This window comes from Lolium perenne, chromosome 7 (genome assembly GCF_019359855.2).
Source record: "Lolium perenne isolate Kyuss_39 chromosome 7, Kyuss_2.0, whole genome shotgun sequence".
Lineage (NCBI taxonomy): Eukaryota > Viridiplantae > Streptophyta > Magnoliopsida > Poales > Poaceae > Lolium > Lolium perenne.
In genome coordinates this window covers 139,661,740-139,677,812 of record NC_067250.2, presented here as the reverse complement: position 1 = coordinate 139,677,812, position 16,073 = coordinate 139,661,740, and the positions used below count along the sequence as shown (strand labels likewise).

The window sequence follows — 16,073 nt, the reverse complement described above, 5'->3', positions numbered from 1 at the left end:
AATCTACTCGCTTCTTCCGTAAGAACTGCAAACTAAATGTACTGGGGAAAAATAAGCACAGAGTATACGGGAAATCTGCAACTAACCGTGCGTAGCCCTGGACGCCTATGAACTGATCATGGACAGCGGCAGTTTTTTCCTCTCGTCCACCTGCTTGTGCGTGCAGCAGGCCACCATCGTCGACCAGTCGCGCATGGCCGGCCAATCTGCACGGCGGTGTTCCTCCCCGCGGGCGCCTTCCTTGCTGCCGCTGCTGTGAATTCGTGTTGCCCCCCGTCGCTCGGCTCGCGCCGCCTGTCACAGCCGCTGCCGCGTCAAGCCGCTGCCGCGTCAAGCCGCTGCCGCGTCAAGCCGCCGCCGGCTCTCTCCTCTAGCCACCTCCATCCTCAGCGGCGCGCACCTGCCACCGCCGCAGCGTCCAACTGTCGCCGTCGCCGCGTCGATGCGGACGAGCAGTGCGAGGAGGCGACGGTGCTCCTCCACTCCGGCTCGCCCGCTGCCGCCAGAGACGTCGAGCGCAAGTCGCCGCGCCGCCGCACGACCACGGGGAAGGAGGCACCGACGAGCAGGCACTGGAGGAAGGGGAGTGGCGGCGCGGAGAAACCCACCACCGCGTCCTTGACCTGCGGCGCATCGCTGCTCCCGCGCCTCGCAGCCGGAGCCGGGCCGACGATCACCTTGCCGCTGCGCCCCAGCCTCCTCTCCTGGCCGGCGCAGCTCTGCCTCCGGTCCTCCCGACGCAAGGACAAACAAGGAGAGAGAAGGCGGCGGATTGGGGGGAGGAGGACTGGATTGGAGGAGGAGAGGGAGGCACGGGATTGGGGAGAGGAAGCTCTCGGTAAAGCTAGGGTTTTCATTTTTCGAGCGACGCGAGCACGTACCCTCACTGTCTCAAACAAATGGTCCCACGCAAGCACGGGCCCAACTGTCATGCACTCAGAACAAGCAGAAACCGGTGCAAAAAAAATTACCACATCCAACGGCTATGGTGAAAAGTGGGATGTGGCTGGGCAAAACCAACGACCCAGATTCATTTGCCCCTCTCAGACCCCCTGGTTGAGAGGGTAGTCTTTGAACATTTATAGGAGAAATAACTAGTAAAAATGCCCGTGCGTTGCCACAGGTTATCAATTTTCATTTCTCAATGCACATAATTAATTTCCAACTCAATATGAAAATTCAAAATAAATCAGAGATATTATAATGCACTACAACAACATGATACTACCGAACGCAATAACAAGACAATATTGGTGTGCATTTGTGTGGTTTCAAGTTATAGGTCTTCTTGTTACTCTTTCACGGTAAGTCACATACACCCATTCTACGCCGTCAGAACTAAAAGAATACTTCCTTTTCTAATTAGTTCAAACAACACTTTAATATTTATAAATATAATAATATATTTCGAATCCTACTTGTATTTAATCAAGTTGCTTTTTACCTTTTACCTATGTGTGGTTTAATTAGCTACTTAAATAAGTTATATGTCTGCGTCTGTTCAAATTTAAGTTATGTAATTTCTTTCATGTTATGAAATAAATATTGTCTTAAAATATGTCATATGAATCTGACAAATAGTAGTAATAAGTAGTAGGTAGAGTTGTTTTTTATAATTATAAATTCCTACGGAATAAGTATCCTATTACCCAAGTAAATACATGTTCAAAAATATGAAGAAAAAGTTTAACATCACACACCACAGATGACTTACCCCATTACGGAATTTGCATGATGCAATTTGTTGAGAAAATTATGGTTTTTTTCAAAAATTATAAATGAAAAACAACCATGAATATTATATTAGAAGATTTTAAAATTTGAAAGCAAGCATAATGTTTAAAATCCTAATATAATCCTAACTTTAGCTGGACCAAAGAAAATCTGACATTTATGTGCCAATACTGAGAAGTGTATAAATTGATGAAGTAGCTCACTTCATTGCTGAGAAGTGTATAAATTGATGAAGTAGCTCATTTCATTGCTACACTGTAGAGAAGAAAATAAAGAAGAGGTGTATGCACTACTATGGATTACGGAAAGAAAAGAAAATGACAGCACGAACCGGATACATAACACTCTCAACCTCTGCCACTATCTTCTCTTTCCCTCGTACAACCGCGTCGACCATCCCTTCCATTGTGTCCCTGTCGCCGGTGCCTATGCCGCCCCCTTATCTGCCTCCCCGCCGCTAGCGAGAGGACCTGCTCCTCCACTACCTGCCACTGCTGCCGCAAGTTTCTCCCCTTCCCTACTGCTGCAGCGAAGCGACCTTCACTGACAAGGTACTGCGGAAAAGGCTAACAATTTTTTTTTTCTGGAAACCTTTTGTAGAAAAGTAATGTAAAGGGTGTAAAGCTGACTGCCTCCTCAATCTCTCGAGATCACCCACTTTATCGAGCTCCACCACTCTCTTGAGAAGACCGGTCCCTCCCCTGCCGCTCCATCACCGGTGTGAGGACCACCGCAGTTCCGCATTCGGCGTCCTTCAGAAACCACACCTAGTAGGCTCATCGTCAGACACCGACGCTGCACCATCGTCGCCGTGGCCGTCCGTTCGAGACCATGGATTGGATATGCCAAGTGGGAGATCTCTACAACTGTACAATGCATATCCATGTTTCAACATGTGAACCTGCATTTTTTTAAACAACTGTTTCTACGGGAAGTTGCTTAAAGTATATACAAATATAAACATTCTATATTAGTATATTAGAACCTTTTTTACCAATTGACATATCAAGAAATACATCAATACTCTGAATTCTAACAATCATGTAGAAAATTTAGATAGCCTTGAACCAAGGATCTGAAAATATCTTACTTCTAATAGTAGCAATATTTTGGAGATCAGGATAGTGCTAACAAACAAATATTTTGCGCAGTAAAAAATGCAAACTCACTTGTGGCCACACGGACATGATGCCTGGCTCGATGGAAATCTCCGAACAAATCTGAAAAATAAAAAAACAGATGAATCCAACTGAGATATATGAACATTCAGGGAAGCACGCTCCTATGATTGCTTATTTTATCTTGAAGTTACACTGAAAATTTACAAAAGGGCGAAATACCAAAGAGAAGCCAATTTTAACAATATGAGATGCATCCTTTTTATACAAAACCTGCTGAAAGTCCTATACTGGCTTAACCCATGATAGTCGTAAGTTGCCGCCAAACCGGAGGTCCTCAAAGCTCCATCCAGCCTCACCTCTTGTCCCAAACCCCATTTGGCCACCATCGTACCTAAAACACACAAGGTACCTTTTCGACGGTCTTGCGAGATACAAAAATCATTTGCAGCTCTCAAATAATTCAGAAGAATTACATTGCATAAACTAAATATTTACGGTTGATAACAAAACATCACAGGCCACAAGCTGCATCAGGTTTAATATGCCACAAGCTGCATCAGGTTTAACATAAGCCTGGAGTTTAGAGCAGATCATCCAAAAATTAGAGAAGAATCACTAAGATTGATGAAAAAGACATTACAACCGAAACGGACAACTGATAAATTGACATTTTGATAAAAAAATGAACTTATGAAGAGTACATTTTTTCGGGAGCACACCCAAAGTGTGCTTTATCTTTATAGAAGAAGAAACATAGTAATTACAAGAATCCGGGGGCCAATGCACACGGAGACACATTCCTAGAACACACACAAGAACACCCTTCCTACTAAAGCCTACTCTCATGGTTGATTGTTGCTCCCTCCTCTCCTAGCTAGCTCCCATAACTGAAACTCTTCTCCAATCTGGTCTGTTATCTGCTCTGAGTTCAGTTATTGTTCAGTGTTATTGAACACTCTCGCACTACTCTGCTTCCAGATGGTCCATGCCACCAGATGATCAAAGAGTTGAATCTCCTGTCAATCCTATGCACTCGTTTCCTAGATTCGGTCCACCACCGCTCCAGGTTATCTCCCTCTTGCGGTCCCTATATCTGCAGCTGCACCCTAGAAAAGCAGCCTAGCCTGACTTGCCTTGCGTAAGGGCGTTGAACCAGAATGTGATCCACATTATCCTCGTCCTGGAGACAGGTGAAGCAAACGTCTGGGTGTTCTTGCAAGCCATGCCTCGCTCTACGATCCGAGGTCCAAAACCCGTATCGTGTCGCCAACCAGCAAAATATTTTGCATTTAAGGGTTGCGAAGGAGTCCTAGATGGGGTGTTCACGCTCCAGTTCGTGCTCCCCTGGCATAGCATGTTGTAGGTGTCCCGTGCCATGGACATATAGATTACTTTATATAATAGTCATGAAGATAAGTTAAATAAAGAAAATACGCAAATATTTAAAAATGTATAGGTGTACTGGGGTCTTAGGTAGATATATGTTGGAATGAACAACGAATACACATGTTTACATGCTTCATGCAAAAGACGGGTTGACTGCTTCATAGCATCACTGGCTTCCTAGCCGTAGACATGCCCATGGATGCCTCCATCTCTGCACATGACCTCCACACTGGCAGAAATATGCAAAAGGAAGACAAACCCGATTCATGGTAGAAATTTAACTTGCAAGAAAACTAAAAAAATTAAAAGTAATATCACCGCGAGAATGCTTAAGTTGATAGGTACCTGGACCAGAAATAACGATGGTGAAAGTATGGCCAAATTTAAAAAGAGGAACGTTCTACTATTTTAAGTCCTTGATGGTAGATATTTTCTTTTAATTCTGAAAAGTGAAACCTCATTATGTTTAACCAGGATACCAACACGTTAGTGAGTCCTATTGTATATAAGTATTTCTAAAAAGTAAAAGCCGAGTTTCCAACAAGGGAGCCTTTTTCAGATTTTCTTCAAGCTTTCATGTGAGAAGTATGAGAGCAGATGGCACTTAAAATTCCCAATAACGAAAATATTGTTTTAATCCTTCTCTGTTTGCATCGATTTATGATAGGATTGAAAGACACGTGCATCCTAAAAACTTATTAGGGCATATTTCAAACACTTATAAGTTATAACTCAGCATAACACCAAGCAATATATATTCTATCCAATTGTAATCAATAAGCTCACTATTCAATCTCTGAAACTTCTGTCAGTAAGAATATTAGTTTAGGTTCTTCTAAAGCTCCAAGTTATAATTTTGTTCTCACATCTACTAAGGACATGATGACCCTTCAGAGTGAAGAAACAAACATAATTAACACAGTACAAACAACTTACGAAGCTATGGCATCTTACCAAACACATAATTAAGCATCTCGACATTCATTGCCAACTCTCGTTTCATAAAATATGCAGGTAAGAATCCCACTGATATTTAGATTGAACATGGTAGAGCCTTGTTCTAATCATCATGAAATGGGTAGCCTGCTGAAAACGCACTTTTGAGCCAGCGGTACCTACACAGATAAAAGAAAGATTACTGCTATGGAGTGTGAGATGCAGGAAAACAACAAGTACCAAAGGATACATCCAACCTTTTTTCTACATGGCCATCTTGTACTTTGAGCACTATCAAATTTTTGAATGCCTAAGGTAGAATTTTTTTTCCTATTAAACAAAAGGTCATAAGCAGATAGTTTAAGAGGTTTTAACGACGAATACAGTTAACAACAATGATCATAAACAGGTTGGGATATTGAATTCTACTTCTTAGCATAATATTTGATTATTGCAGTACTTATTTCTTACTCGTTGTACAAATTATTAATGTACACAAAAAAAAGAGCATGGGCACCTGGACCAGCAGGAATGACAACAAATGCCAGGGTGAATTGCCGTTCAACACACTGAGGCTTGGACACTGGCCCCTAACTGGCAACTTCCTGAAGAAAAACCAAAACATAAAGATGAAGTAATTAACTAAGAAGCAATGATCATGTCTTTTATCAAAAAATAAGAAGCAATGATCATACCTGAAATACAAATAAAACAGGAGCACGCTGAGGGTGGATAAGCAATTCTGAAAAGTACTTTCCAAACTTTTAAGTACATATGACTCCCGTTGATAATCTTTACAAATCCAAGTTAATATCTCTCAGCAATAAAAACCTTATTCAATATATTGAAGATTCACATACGCTTGCACATAATCATCACGGGGTGCTTTGCTGAACAAGATATTTGCTGGAAATGACCTGCATGAAATGCTAAATATAGGTACAGTGCAAACAAAATGAAATAATTATAGGGTATGCGGAGAAAGACAATGGAAACTAATCTTAACCATTGAAAAAATAACAAGTTAACTTACCCTCCAAAGATTTGCATTTATAGTTGCAGATGTGACAATTAGCTTAAAATCCCTTCGTTGTGCAACAACCTTCTTCAACACAAAGCTTCAGCATTGATGAATCTTTTAATGCACTTCATCCATGACGATGATATTGCATAAAGAGGAGGAGACGCGTCACTGCAGCAAGCAATATTTCGAGACTGAGGTGCATGGATATCACAAGCTTTATCAGCACTACAGGAGAACAAGGGCAAGTTAACAGCATGCAATATTTGTCAAGCTCGGCATTCCATGCTAAAAACTGAAAGTTAATCACAACTAATTATCGGGCATGTGACCAACTATATGTAACACAAAAACAAGGCTAGTAACCTGTGCGTAGTCTAAATGTACCTAGTCAAAGGCAACACACATTCCTTCCCCATCTCCTCTCAGACGAGCTCAGGATCTGCTGTAAGCCTGTAACTGAAACTGCATCGTGTGCTCTTGTAGGAGTATATGTACCCCTATCGATATCAATACAAAGTGTGTTGAATCTCAACCCTGCTTTAAAGTTCATATTAAAATCAACACAACCGCGTGCTTCATAACTGGAGCTGGACCATGCCATTGGGGCGTGATTACCTGGAGTTGAGCACCACAGTCATCCCAGGTCGTCTGAAAGTTAGGCGAGGAGGCAACGGAAGTTGTAATGTGGAAGGGGGCGCCGGGGTGGCCGTACCTGTACTCCTGTGCGGCATGCATGAGCAGCGCCGCGAAGGTTAGCCGGCCGAGAAGGTCCGCCCGCACAGCGAACCGCTCCACAGGCCCGCCCTCCTGCTGACACTCACCGGCACATGCCCCTTTGGCACCAGCGCGCCGCCGTGGACGTAATCTAAGTAGAGCTCCCCGGGCACGTCCGCGCCGGCGGCGACATCGGGGATCCTGGCGGACGGTGCCGAGTCACGGAACTCCCCATGGCGTTCCCGAGGATGAGGCACACCGGGAGGAGGTCGCCCTCCCTCGTGATGCTGCCCGGCCCTGTCTCCATGTCGACGACCAGCGAGGAGGGACTTGAGGGAGGGTACTGGGAAGAGGAGGCCATGGCGACCGAGGAGGAGGTGGAGGAGGGAGCAGCCAGGCGATGTACCGTCGCGCGTCTCATCTGACCCGTGGGGGCGAACTCGCGGTGGCACGGTGCTGGAGGTTGATGGGAGGCGGCGGCGGGGGAGTGGGTCGGGGTATCGTGGGGAATTGGAAGATGGAACGAGGGACCGGATGCATTGTGATGGGCCTGGCCCAACTTGGTGGAGCGACGTAGAAGCTAGCAGAAAATGAGGACGACGAACGTATTGGCACCACTTTAGTCTTTTTAAGTATACTAGTACAAATGCCCGTGCGTTGCCACGAACAAAAAAAATAATGGCTAAAAAAACCACTGAGTTGTCACATATTTAAATTAAAAGCCATTCTAAATTATACTAACCATTCTGAATTATACTAACCAAATATAAATTTAAATTAAGAACTCGAGATCACAGATTTAAATTAAGAGCCATTCTAAATTATACTAACCATAAATATATAGTAGCAGTATATATACACTTCAAGTTGCAACCTAACCTTCATACCATAAAATTAGTGGTTCTTTCTATATTTCAACATATGTCAAAAGACCACGGCTTGAAATACCTATTTTTGTACCACTCTGAGTCTCCGACTCTATTGCTTCCCTATTGTGTTTCATTTTCTACCCGCTGCATAGCCGAGTGCCTTCTTAGCTTCACCGAATCCACATGTAGAGATTAAGCGACACATGGAAGTGCATTACAGTAATATGGTTAATGAAGGAACATTCTCCACTGCATATTCAACGGCTTTTTTAATTTAAAGATTAGCTTCTGGCTTTGTGCTGAAAGAGAAAATATAATGGATGGAATAAGATTCACTTCTTCAAAATCTCTCTCCCATATGATTATTTTAGATGACTCTTGTTCTGCATAGTACATTTTCTCAGATAAAAATGGAAAAGGCAAAAAGTCGTAATCTTCAAAAATGGTGTGTTTGGTATATGATTAATCACAAGCACCACATATTGGAAATCCAATGTAGAAGGTTTTAGAATGTTTTTTTAAAACAGACAGTGAATCGCATGCATCCCATCTTCTGCCTCCAGCGAGCGATTGCTGACTACACCAAGTGTTTGTCTCTCCCTGGTTGTAGAGAAAGGGATTGCTGACTGCACCAAGTGTTTGTCTCTCCCTGGTTGTAGAGAAGTGACCTCAATCTCCTTCCCCAACGCCTCAGAGTTTAGCTTTTTTCCAAGAGCCAGATCTGCCTTGTCAACGCCTCAGAGTTCACTGGCCTGCTAATGTTACAAGGCCTGGAAAACAAGAAGTGCATCACTATGAACAGACAATGTGTGCTGTGTGCACAAACAAAATTCCAGTGTAACCAAAGAGTAACCCAAAAAGCATATATAATGTACCACCCTAAATCAATCGACTGGAGGATAAATGGTTTCTCTCCTATAAGCCATATTAAGATACATTTAAAGAGAGCTCAAAGACTACACAAAATGAGCCAGAAGTGTCCACACACTCTTTCAATTCAAAATAGGCAGTTCTTGAATAACTACTACAGCCCGAGCATGAAGCACCAAACCGTGCTCCTAGAGGTTATAAAATTTCAGTAGACCCACAAAAAAAAGTAGGACCTGAGTTTATTAGCAAGTGCAATGGTAAGTTGTGTGGTGTAACTCTACTCGATTTCATGAAATAATTTCTTCTCATTCACAGCCAGATTCAGATTTGGTGGTTTTACATCTCCATATGCAAAAAAATCTATGTTGTACTACTAAAGTATTATACGGCCCAAATGAATAAACCAAAAAAATGATAATTAATTTGCAGACTATTTCAGGGAAAAAAATCGTTATCCCCATGTGTCTTGACAACATACTCAATTCGGCAATAATAATCTAAGTTTCTAGCTATAATCTTTGCATATAGGACATGCTTCCACATGGCACTAATATTACAAAAAAATCGGCTTAGGGAGTATTAATAAATTGAAACTTTAATCTAGCCAGCATGTACTGATTAAAAAAATGGTTAAGGATTATTTAGTGACACACAATGGAACAACATTTGCTCAGATGCCTTCATGTCCGAGCCAACAATAAAGTAGGACGAATACATATGACATGCTACATAATCAAATTTAGCGTCACAAACCTGAAGGTCACTAAGATGACGGCCATTGTGGTTTCCACCAAACATATATATTTTGTCTTGCAATATAGTTGCTCCACGCTGCAGTAACCAAAATTCAAATCAATGCTACCAAAGCAAATAGGGTTAACACATAGGATAGTAGACTTACAAATCAGAAGAGGCGAGGGAACATATGACACATCTCATAACATGGTTTAGGGTAGTAGTCCATTCGTTATGAGCACTGATAATACTGAGACCTTCCAGAATAACAACTTTATCTTGTGTCAGAAATAGTTTTTAGGAATTGATGATTTTCCATTTGTCAAAGCTGATACAATGTTTGCCTCTTCCTTTGGTTTCTTGCAAAACAGAATACATGTAAACAATCCATCCATAAACCAATAACCTAAAGGACATTAAGTGAATTGTGAAATCTCAGGAAAGCAGAGAAACGGTATACTTTCGCAGAAAACCTTGGCTTACATGCATTTCAATATCTACAACTGGCTGAGGAATACCACCTGTAATTAGTTATACCTCTAATATTTCCCCAAACAGGCGCATTGCCTCTGCCGATGGCATGCTCCCGAGCCCATGCCAGCTGAAAACGCAACCAGTCTAAGCTAGCATATATCTAGGAATAACTGCCAACATCTAGACTACCAAATTCGCTTCTAACCTATGCCTTTGCCTTTGTTCTTGTATTGGAATGAGCTAGGAGACTCGTACAAAATTAATCTCGAGAACTCCAGACATGAATAGAAGGTTGGGGATAGGGTGGAGGCATCAAATTACCTACCAGGTCCATTTTCTCTGATCCACGGAGTTCCACGCCCTGGGCTTGGGCACGTTGCAAGCCCCGCCGTGGCCTGAAAACGAAAAATTCTGAGATCAACAACCACTGATTCCGGTAGCCAACAAGGCACGCAAAGGAGACCGGCGATTTTGGACCACATGGAGAGCCTAGATCGGCGCGCGTCGGTCACCTGCTGTTGGAGGCACACCATGATAGTGCGGCACATCATCAGGGGTTTTCATCACCTGGGCGATCTCCTTCATCCTGTCGACAATGTCAACTGTATTCGTCTGCATCGCCTCCATAAACTGTATTCGTCTGCATCGCAATCATAAATTAAGAGAACTATAAACAACAGAAATACTCACGCACTCAGAACGTCTTTCGATCATTTGAACCTTTTAGAAAATTGAACCACTCCAAGGAAGAAACATTGAAGGCTTGAACAGTACCTAGAATTCTAGGTAAAACTAACAAATTAATGACTCAGTGACTGTGAGTGATGGCTACTATGGCTTTGTTTCACTAATTATAGTTAGTACTACAATTGGACTCACTGAACTGCATCGATCCAAATAGAATAGCATTTTAACAGGAAGTAGGACAAAAACTTCACGAAAAATACAGCTAGACTATACTATCAAGATTCTGATAGCAGGTATGATACTACTTCCAATGATGACCAATAATTTAAATCTCACTGGAGGCTGCCATATAAAAACAGAATGCAAATAAAAAGGAAAATCTTTCAGGGTGAATGTTAAATACATTGAATCAGGTACATGTAGTTCTTCCTGGTGCATATGAAGTTCTTGTGAAAATACCTCGGCTCATGTCGGCGATTCTTATGCTTGTCCCATGAAACGCAATCTTCCACATGTTAGCTAAAATTGGGTGTGATTGTTGACCACCCAAGATCTTACACTTCCCTAATCTTTGAAAATTTTGCACCATCTGATGCCAAGTAGCCGGATGATAACAATAAGCTATTGCTGAAAATGTTTGAAAGATTGCCAACAGTTAAAATTAGGAGGACATGATATTTCACACATCGACATACTACATCATGAACACAACTCTTTCAAATCAGTAAGTTGTAGAGCTAAAACAAAGAGGACATAAGATTTCATACCTTGTTATGTTGATTGTTATGTTTTTGTTCGGAAGGCACAGACAAAGCACCATTATTTCAAGAAGGCATTTAGTATACGGTTTCCCTTGCTCTAATGTATGTAGTTACCCTTACTTTTCAAGTATATAGATATTAGATGGTGTGTATGGTCCAAAGATAAATGCACTTATAAGAACCTACATATATAGAACAACAACAACGTCTGCTATAGCTAAAATTGCATGTGTTGTGATTAACAGATCATGTTAACCTGCGATACTGTCATAAACCCGTAGTGCAAGCTGGCTCCTTATGCTTTAAAATTCTACACCACGCCTACTCTAGGCTACAGAATTGGCCTAGAGCTGTACCTGGCAAATGGAGAGGACAGTGCCAATATTTGCAGCAAAGAAAGATTTCGCAAGAGGTAGAAAAGAAAACATATAATGCAAGCTTAGCCTATGAAAGGAACCTACAATTGTGTGAGCGAGTCAAGCTCAAAACATAAGGTACTTGAGAACTGCCAGCTGCTACTTTTTATTCCAATGAAGTAGCTCAAACATGACATTTGTCCTAATCTATTCTGAAACCATGTTTTCACATACACTCCGTACAGGAATTTTGTGAGACATCTCTCTTCGCTAGATTTCTAACCAGGTGCCAATCTCTCTCATATGGTTCAAGCCAATATGAACACGGAAAATGTAAGCAAACAAGACACCTCTATGGTAAATATTCTTCCACGTCAGATCAGCAATCAAGGCAGACCTTCGTATTACAGGAAACAAAAATTTCTCTGACTCGTGGAAACCTAGGAAAATACCAGCAAGACATGGCTCACAAGGGAGACCGTTGTATCGATGAAACAACCTGGCTGCATCCCAGCCTTTCACCTCTAGCATCAATGAGGAGATGGATATGCATGCAATGGGAGCCGCTACTTTTGTTAACATGGTTGTTACCTGAAGCCGGATCAACTACTCCTAAAAATTGTTGTTACTCTTGTTAATATGGTTGCTCAAATATCGTAGCACATTAACAATGAAATATCTGGATATTCGAAGAGTACAAACTCTCTCGATACAAACAATCTATAACAATTAATTTATAGCCTTAAATTTAACTATCCATCAAGAACAGAGCAATAACAAACTGTAATTGCTCAAACCCATCAGAAATCAGCTTTTACCTGCTACGTGATCAGTCTGATGTGCTACTAAATCTATATAGATATAAGTAAGCTACTTGTACAACAAAGTATACGATACATGTAACTTGAATTTTACATGGGGAACAAAAAAAATATTGCTATATAGATCTACACAATCTGGGAAGTTGGTAATGCCAAATTTATATTGAAGTATTCAAAGTTCAGGAATCATACCTTTTCTAAATCTTTGAAGAAAATATTATAGACAATGTAGATAATCTGAAGTTTATGTGCTATTTAGTACAAAGAACATGAAGCAACCAAATCCTCTCCCTTTGGAATCACCAATTGAGTGTAAACAGGTAGGTGGTCACCCCATTGGCTCTTGCAGGTGCTTGAAGACCAATCCAGCTCTAGGTCGCTACAGCTTGTCATTCGGTACAGTATTGTAGTACAGCAAGCCACTATTGGCCAAGAATTTCAGTATAGATTCACCAATCCACCAGGTTGCACATGTAAAATTACGAAACTTAGCACTCGAGGGTTGCGTGCAGACATACACCTGATGATCTACGGTTGATTTTGTTGTTGGAGGCGGCAATGATCTCGTTGGCCTGGTAGACGCGCTAGCCGTTGCCCGTTGGGTGGTGGAGCGCGCAGCTTGGGGAAGGCATGCAGGGGAGAGACTGCTGTCGATGGAGGTCTTGGCGAAGCATCCCTCTAGCTGAATCTCTCTCTCTCTATCAATTTCTCTATCTCTGTTGGCCCATCTCTCTCTCTCTCTCTCTCTCTCTCTCTCTCTCTCTTTGGTTCTAAAGAAAATCAATTTCTTTGCCTGAAAGATGATAAATTCAAGACAATGCAGATATATGAGGACCAAAAAAATAATGCAACCACAATAGTCTTTTCATAGACAAGAATGATAAAAGGTAGTCATCACATCGCATCTCCCTGATTATTTGTTTTGAAAAATAAATGACCCTCCCCAGTTATTTAAGTAAAGCAAAAAAAGGCAACTGCTATGACGTGAATGGCAGACAAAGATGACCTATTTTCATGTGCTCCAATATTGTTTGTTAAACTGTAACACTACCAATTATAGCATACTATTTTCTATCGTGTTTTCAAATTTTGACGCCCAGTTAAGTATCTGACCACTTATAGCATACTATTTTCTATCGTGTTTTCAAATCTTCAGATATGATAAAACTTGGTATGACACTTCTTTGGCAAATCTTCAGATGTTATAAAACTACGGGCAGACTTGCATTGAAAGAGAGTAGAGCATGATGCCTGATAAGACCTTGTAGCAGTGCTATTCTATTTAGATGACACTCATTCATGCCTAACATTCAGAAGCAAAATTATGTGCTGCTATAAAAAAAAAACGAGCTTAAATTGGGCTGCGTCAGAAACAACTAAAGCTGGAGCAGAGATAAACATTGGAGTTATCACAAAAAATAGCTTACATAAAAAATAAAACCTATTATAGGTATTGACAATCTTGCATTGCAAGGAGAGACATCATATGCATACAAAGAATAGAGAGGAAAAAAACATGAAATCTTTATGCAGTAATCAAAATTGAGATAACATCAAACATCAATTCGGCAAAAGCAATACCAAAGTCCAAATAGATAGTGCATTGATAAGCTGTGGATTACAACACCAGTGATCGCATTAGCACTCCACACCAAATTTTCAACCTGGAAGTGTGAATAACACATGTTCGGTAATCCGTAGAGGAGACAGAAAACATGCAGCAACCGACCGGCCTATCCTCCCCCACGAAACCGTCCAACAAGCAGGCATGACTGAACTCTCTAATTAAGTACGTATTTATTTTAGGAAATCACCAGGAAGAATCACCCCCAAATGTCGGCACGAAACTCAGAAAATCCAAAACACAATACCCCAAATGTTGGCATAAGACTAAGTTCTAATCCAGTATGAACGCGTAATTTAAAACAGTGTGAGCGGAGTACCTTGAGGAGTTTGTGCTTCATTTCCACCTCCAGATGTGTATGCTTCCAAGACCGTGATCCTAACAACAACAAAAAAATTCATCATTACAGGACAGTTGGATAAAGAAGCCCGCACCCCGTTGTGGAAAATTTCACGGTGCTAGTGACTACGGACGCGCGTTCCTCCGATCTATAACCTGCACGCACACAAAACGCCAGTGAATAGCCACATGCATGTTCTAGCTTGTACTGCAGCATGTTTGGATTTTCCTCAAACACCTTATATGCATAGATACAAAACATCAACAGAAAGCAATATGAGAAATTATGGGTAGGGGATGAGAGAGGGGAGGAGATTATGACTGCCCTTGCCTAGATTGTACTGGTCAAGAATGACATTGGCGTCCTCAAGCTAGAGGATGATGGAGAGGGGCTTCAAGGAGGCAATCTTCCACATCACCTCTTCATACCGCTGCCGCTCTAGCTCTTCTGATTGCTCCTACTTCCTATGTCGCCTCTTTTCTCTCCCCCGCCAGCCACCAGGAGGGAGCAGACTGCTGCCGCCGGCGTCCTACTGCCTCCTCTCGCGAGGTGCGGCGACGGGCATCCGTGTTTCTTGTGCAGAAGTTGGAAGAGGGTTGATAGTAGGAAGGAAGGAGGCAGCCTCTCTCCCGCATCAGCCGGCGCTGAACCTGCTGCTCCTCCCGGCGATGCGAGGAGACGAGTTTGCGGGGCGAGCTCCAGTGACCGATCTCCGCATCGGCCTGCCATGGCTCGCGCGCTCCTCCAAGCCGCTGGTTTCGTACGGTGCTGTGATGCGAGCTTGGAGAGGGAGGGCGCCGGCATGGACGCGGGGAGAGGAAAGGAACAAGGGTTTCGGGGAGAGGGCGGAGGAGGATGTCGACTTCGAAGGCGAGGGTTTCGGCTGTTGGGTTCCCTTTTCCATTCCGACGATTAGTTGGGCTTGGCCCAGTTGGCGGCGTGCGGGGCGACGGAACGTTCGACGAACCGGGTTGACGACCAAAATCTTTGACGTATTGGCAGAATAAGGAACATGTTCCTTCTTTTTAAGTAGTGTAGATATAGTAGAGATGCCACCGCAATTACGTGATTTTCTCGGTGGTTGAGAAATTGTAGCATGAGTTTGTTTATTGGCTGGTTTATTCGAAAGTGTCTCGGGCCGATCAAACTGGACTTGGATTTTTTTCTTCCATAACGAATACAAATGCTGCACCCGACTTTCTTGGCGTCATCTCGTACAGTTGGGTAGAGATATGTAAACAGTCTTCTCTCCCGGTTTAATCTGCCTTTATCTCTCTGCTCCTCCATGAAGTCAACAACTTCACACAAAATGTAGTCGGTACTCGGTAGAAAGGATTATGAATAGAAAAAAAAAGGTATGTGGGAATGTGTCACTCGCGTAAGTTCAATACGTACATCATAGGAATTGGTTGTTTATTCTTCCTAGGGGTATTTGTGAGCGCTTGTGTATGTACCGTGTTTCACAAAAAAAAAAAGGTTGGACTCTATGCTGACAACCTACTTGTTACACTCGGGGACAGCGATCGACGTGCATAAGGATGTGGTCGTACATATCACGATCTCTCTCTCTCTCTCTCAATATGTCAAAGTTAGAGAATGTATATTTCATCTGCATCGGGTT

At 42.3% G+C, this 16,073-nt stretch overlaps 1 protein-coding gene and 1 long non-coding RNA gene across 17 annotated transcripts; both read right to left on the bottom strand.

Moving 5' to 3' along the window:
- Positions 1–1,946: 1,946 nt before the first annotated feature.
- On the bottom strand, positions 1,947–7,378 carry LOC127318654 (uncharacterized). Its single transcript, XR_007862049.2, has 7 exons — positions 6,914–7,378; positions 6,586–6,816; positions 5,873–6,426; positions 5,695–5,782; positions 3,126–5,356; positions 2,904–2,954; positions 1,947–2,600 (listed from the first exon to the last, which is right to left on the bottom strand). It is a non-coding gene; the product is annotated as an uncharacterized lncRNA (long non-coding RNA).
- Positions 7,379–8,105: 727 nt separating this feature from the next.
- Positions 8,106–15,323, bottom strand: LOC127318680 (uncharacterized). 16 transcript variants are annotated; one of them, XR_011749801.1, is made up of 7 exons: positions 12,681–15,323; positions 11,010–11,177; positions 10,376–10,503; positions 10,185–10,258; positions 9,556–9,990; positions 9,408–9,485; positions 8,106–8,554 (listed from the first exon to the last, which is right to left on the bottom strand). XR_011749801.1 is itself a non-coding variant. In XM_071824701.1 (6 exons), exons 3-6 carry the CDS (start codon positions 10,488–10,490, stop codon positions 8,482–8,484), a joined length of 336 nt encoding a protein of 111 aa, XP_071680802.1. In that variant the 5' UTR covers positions 10,491–10,503; positions 11,010–11,177; positions 12,681–15,323; the 3' UTR covers positions 8,106–8,481. The 16 variants fall into 16 exon arrangements, 1 of the variants encoding a protein (XP_071680802.1); XR_007862077.1 differs by having other exon boundaries at positions 8,106–9,990; positions 12,681–13,281; positions 14,070–14,152; positions 14,432–15,323; XR_011749803.1 differs by having other exon boundaries at positions 8,106–9,990; positions 12,681–14,152; positions 14,432–14,490; positions 14,783–15,323.
- Positions 15,324–16,073: the final 750 nt, after the last annotated feature.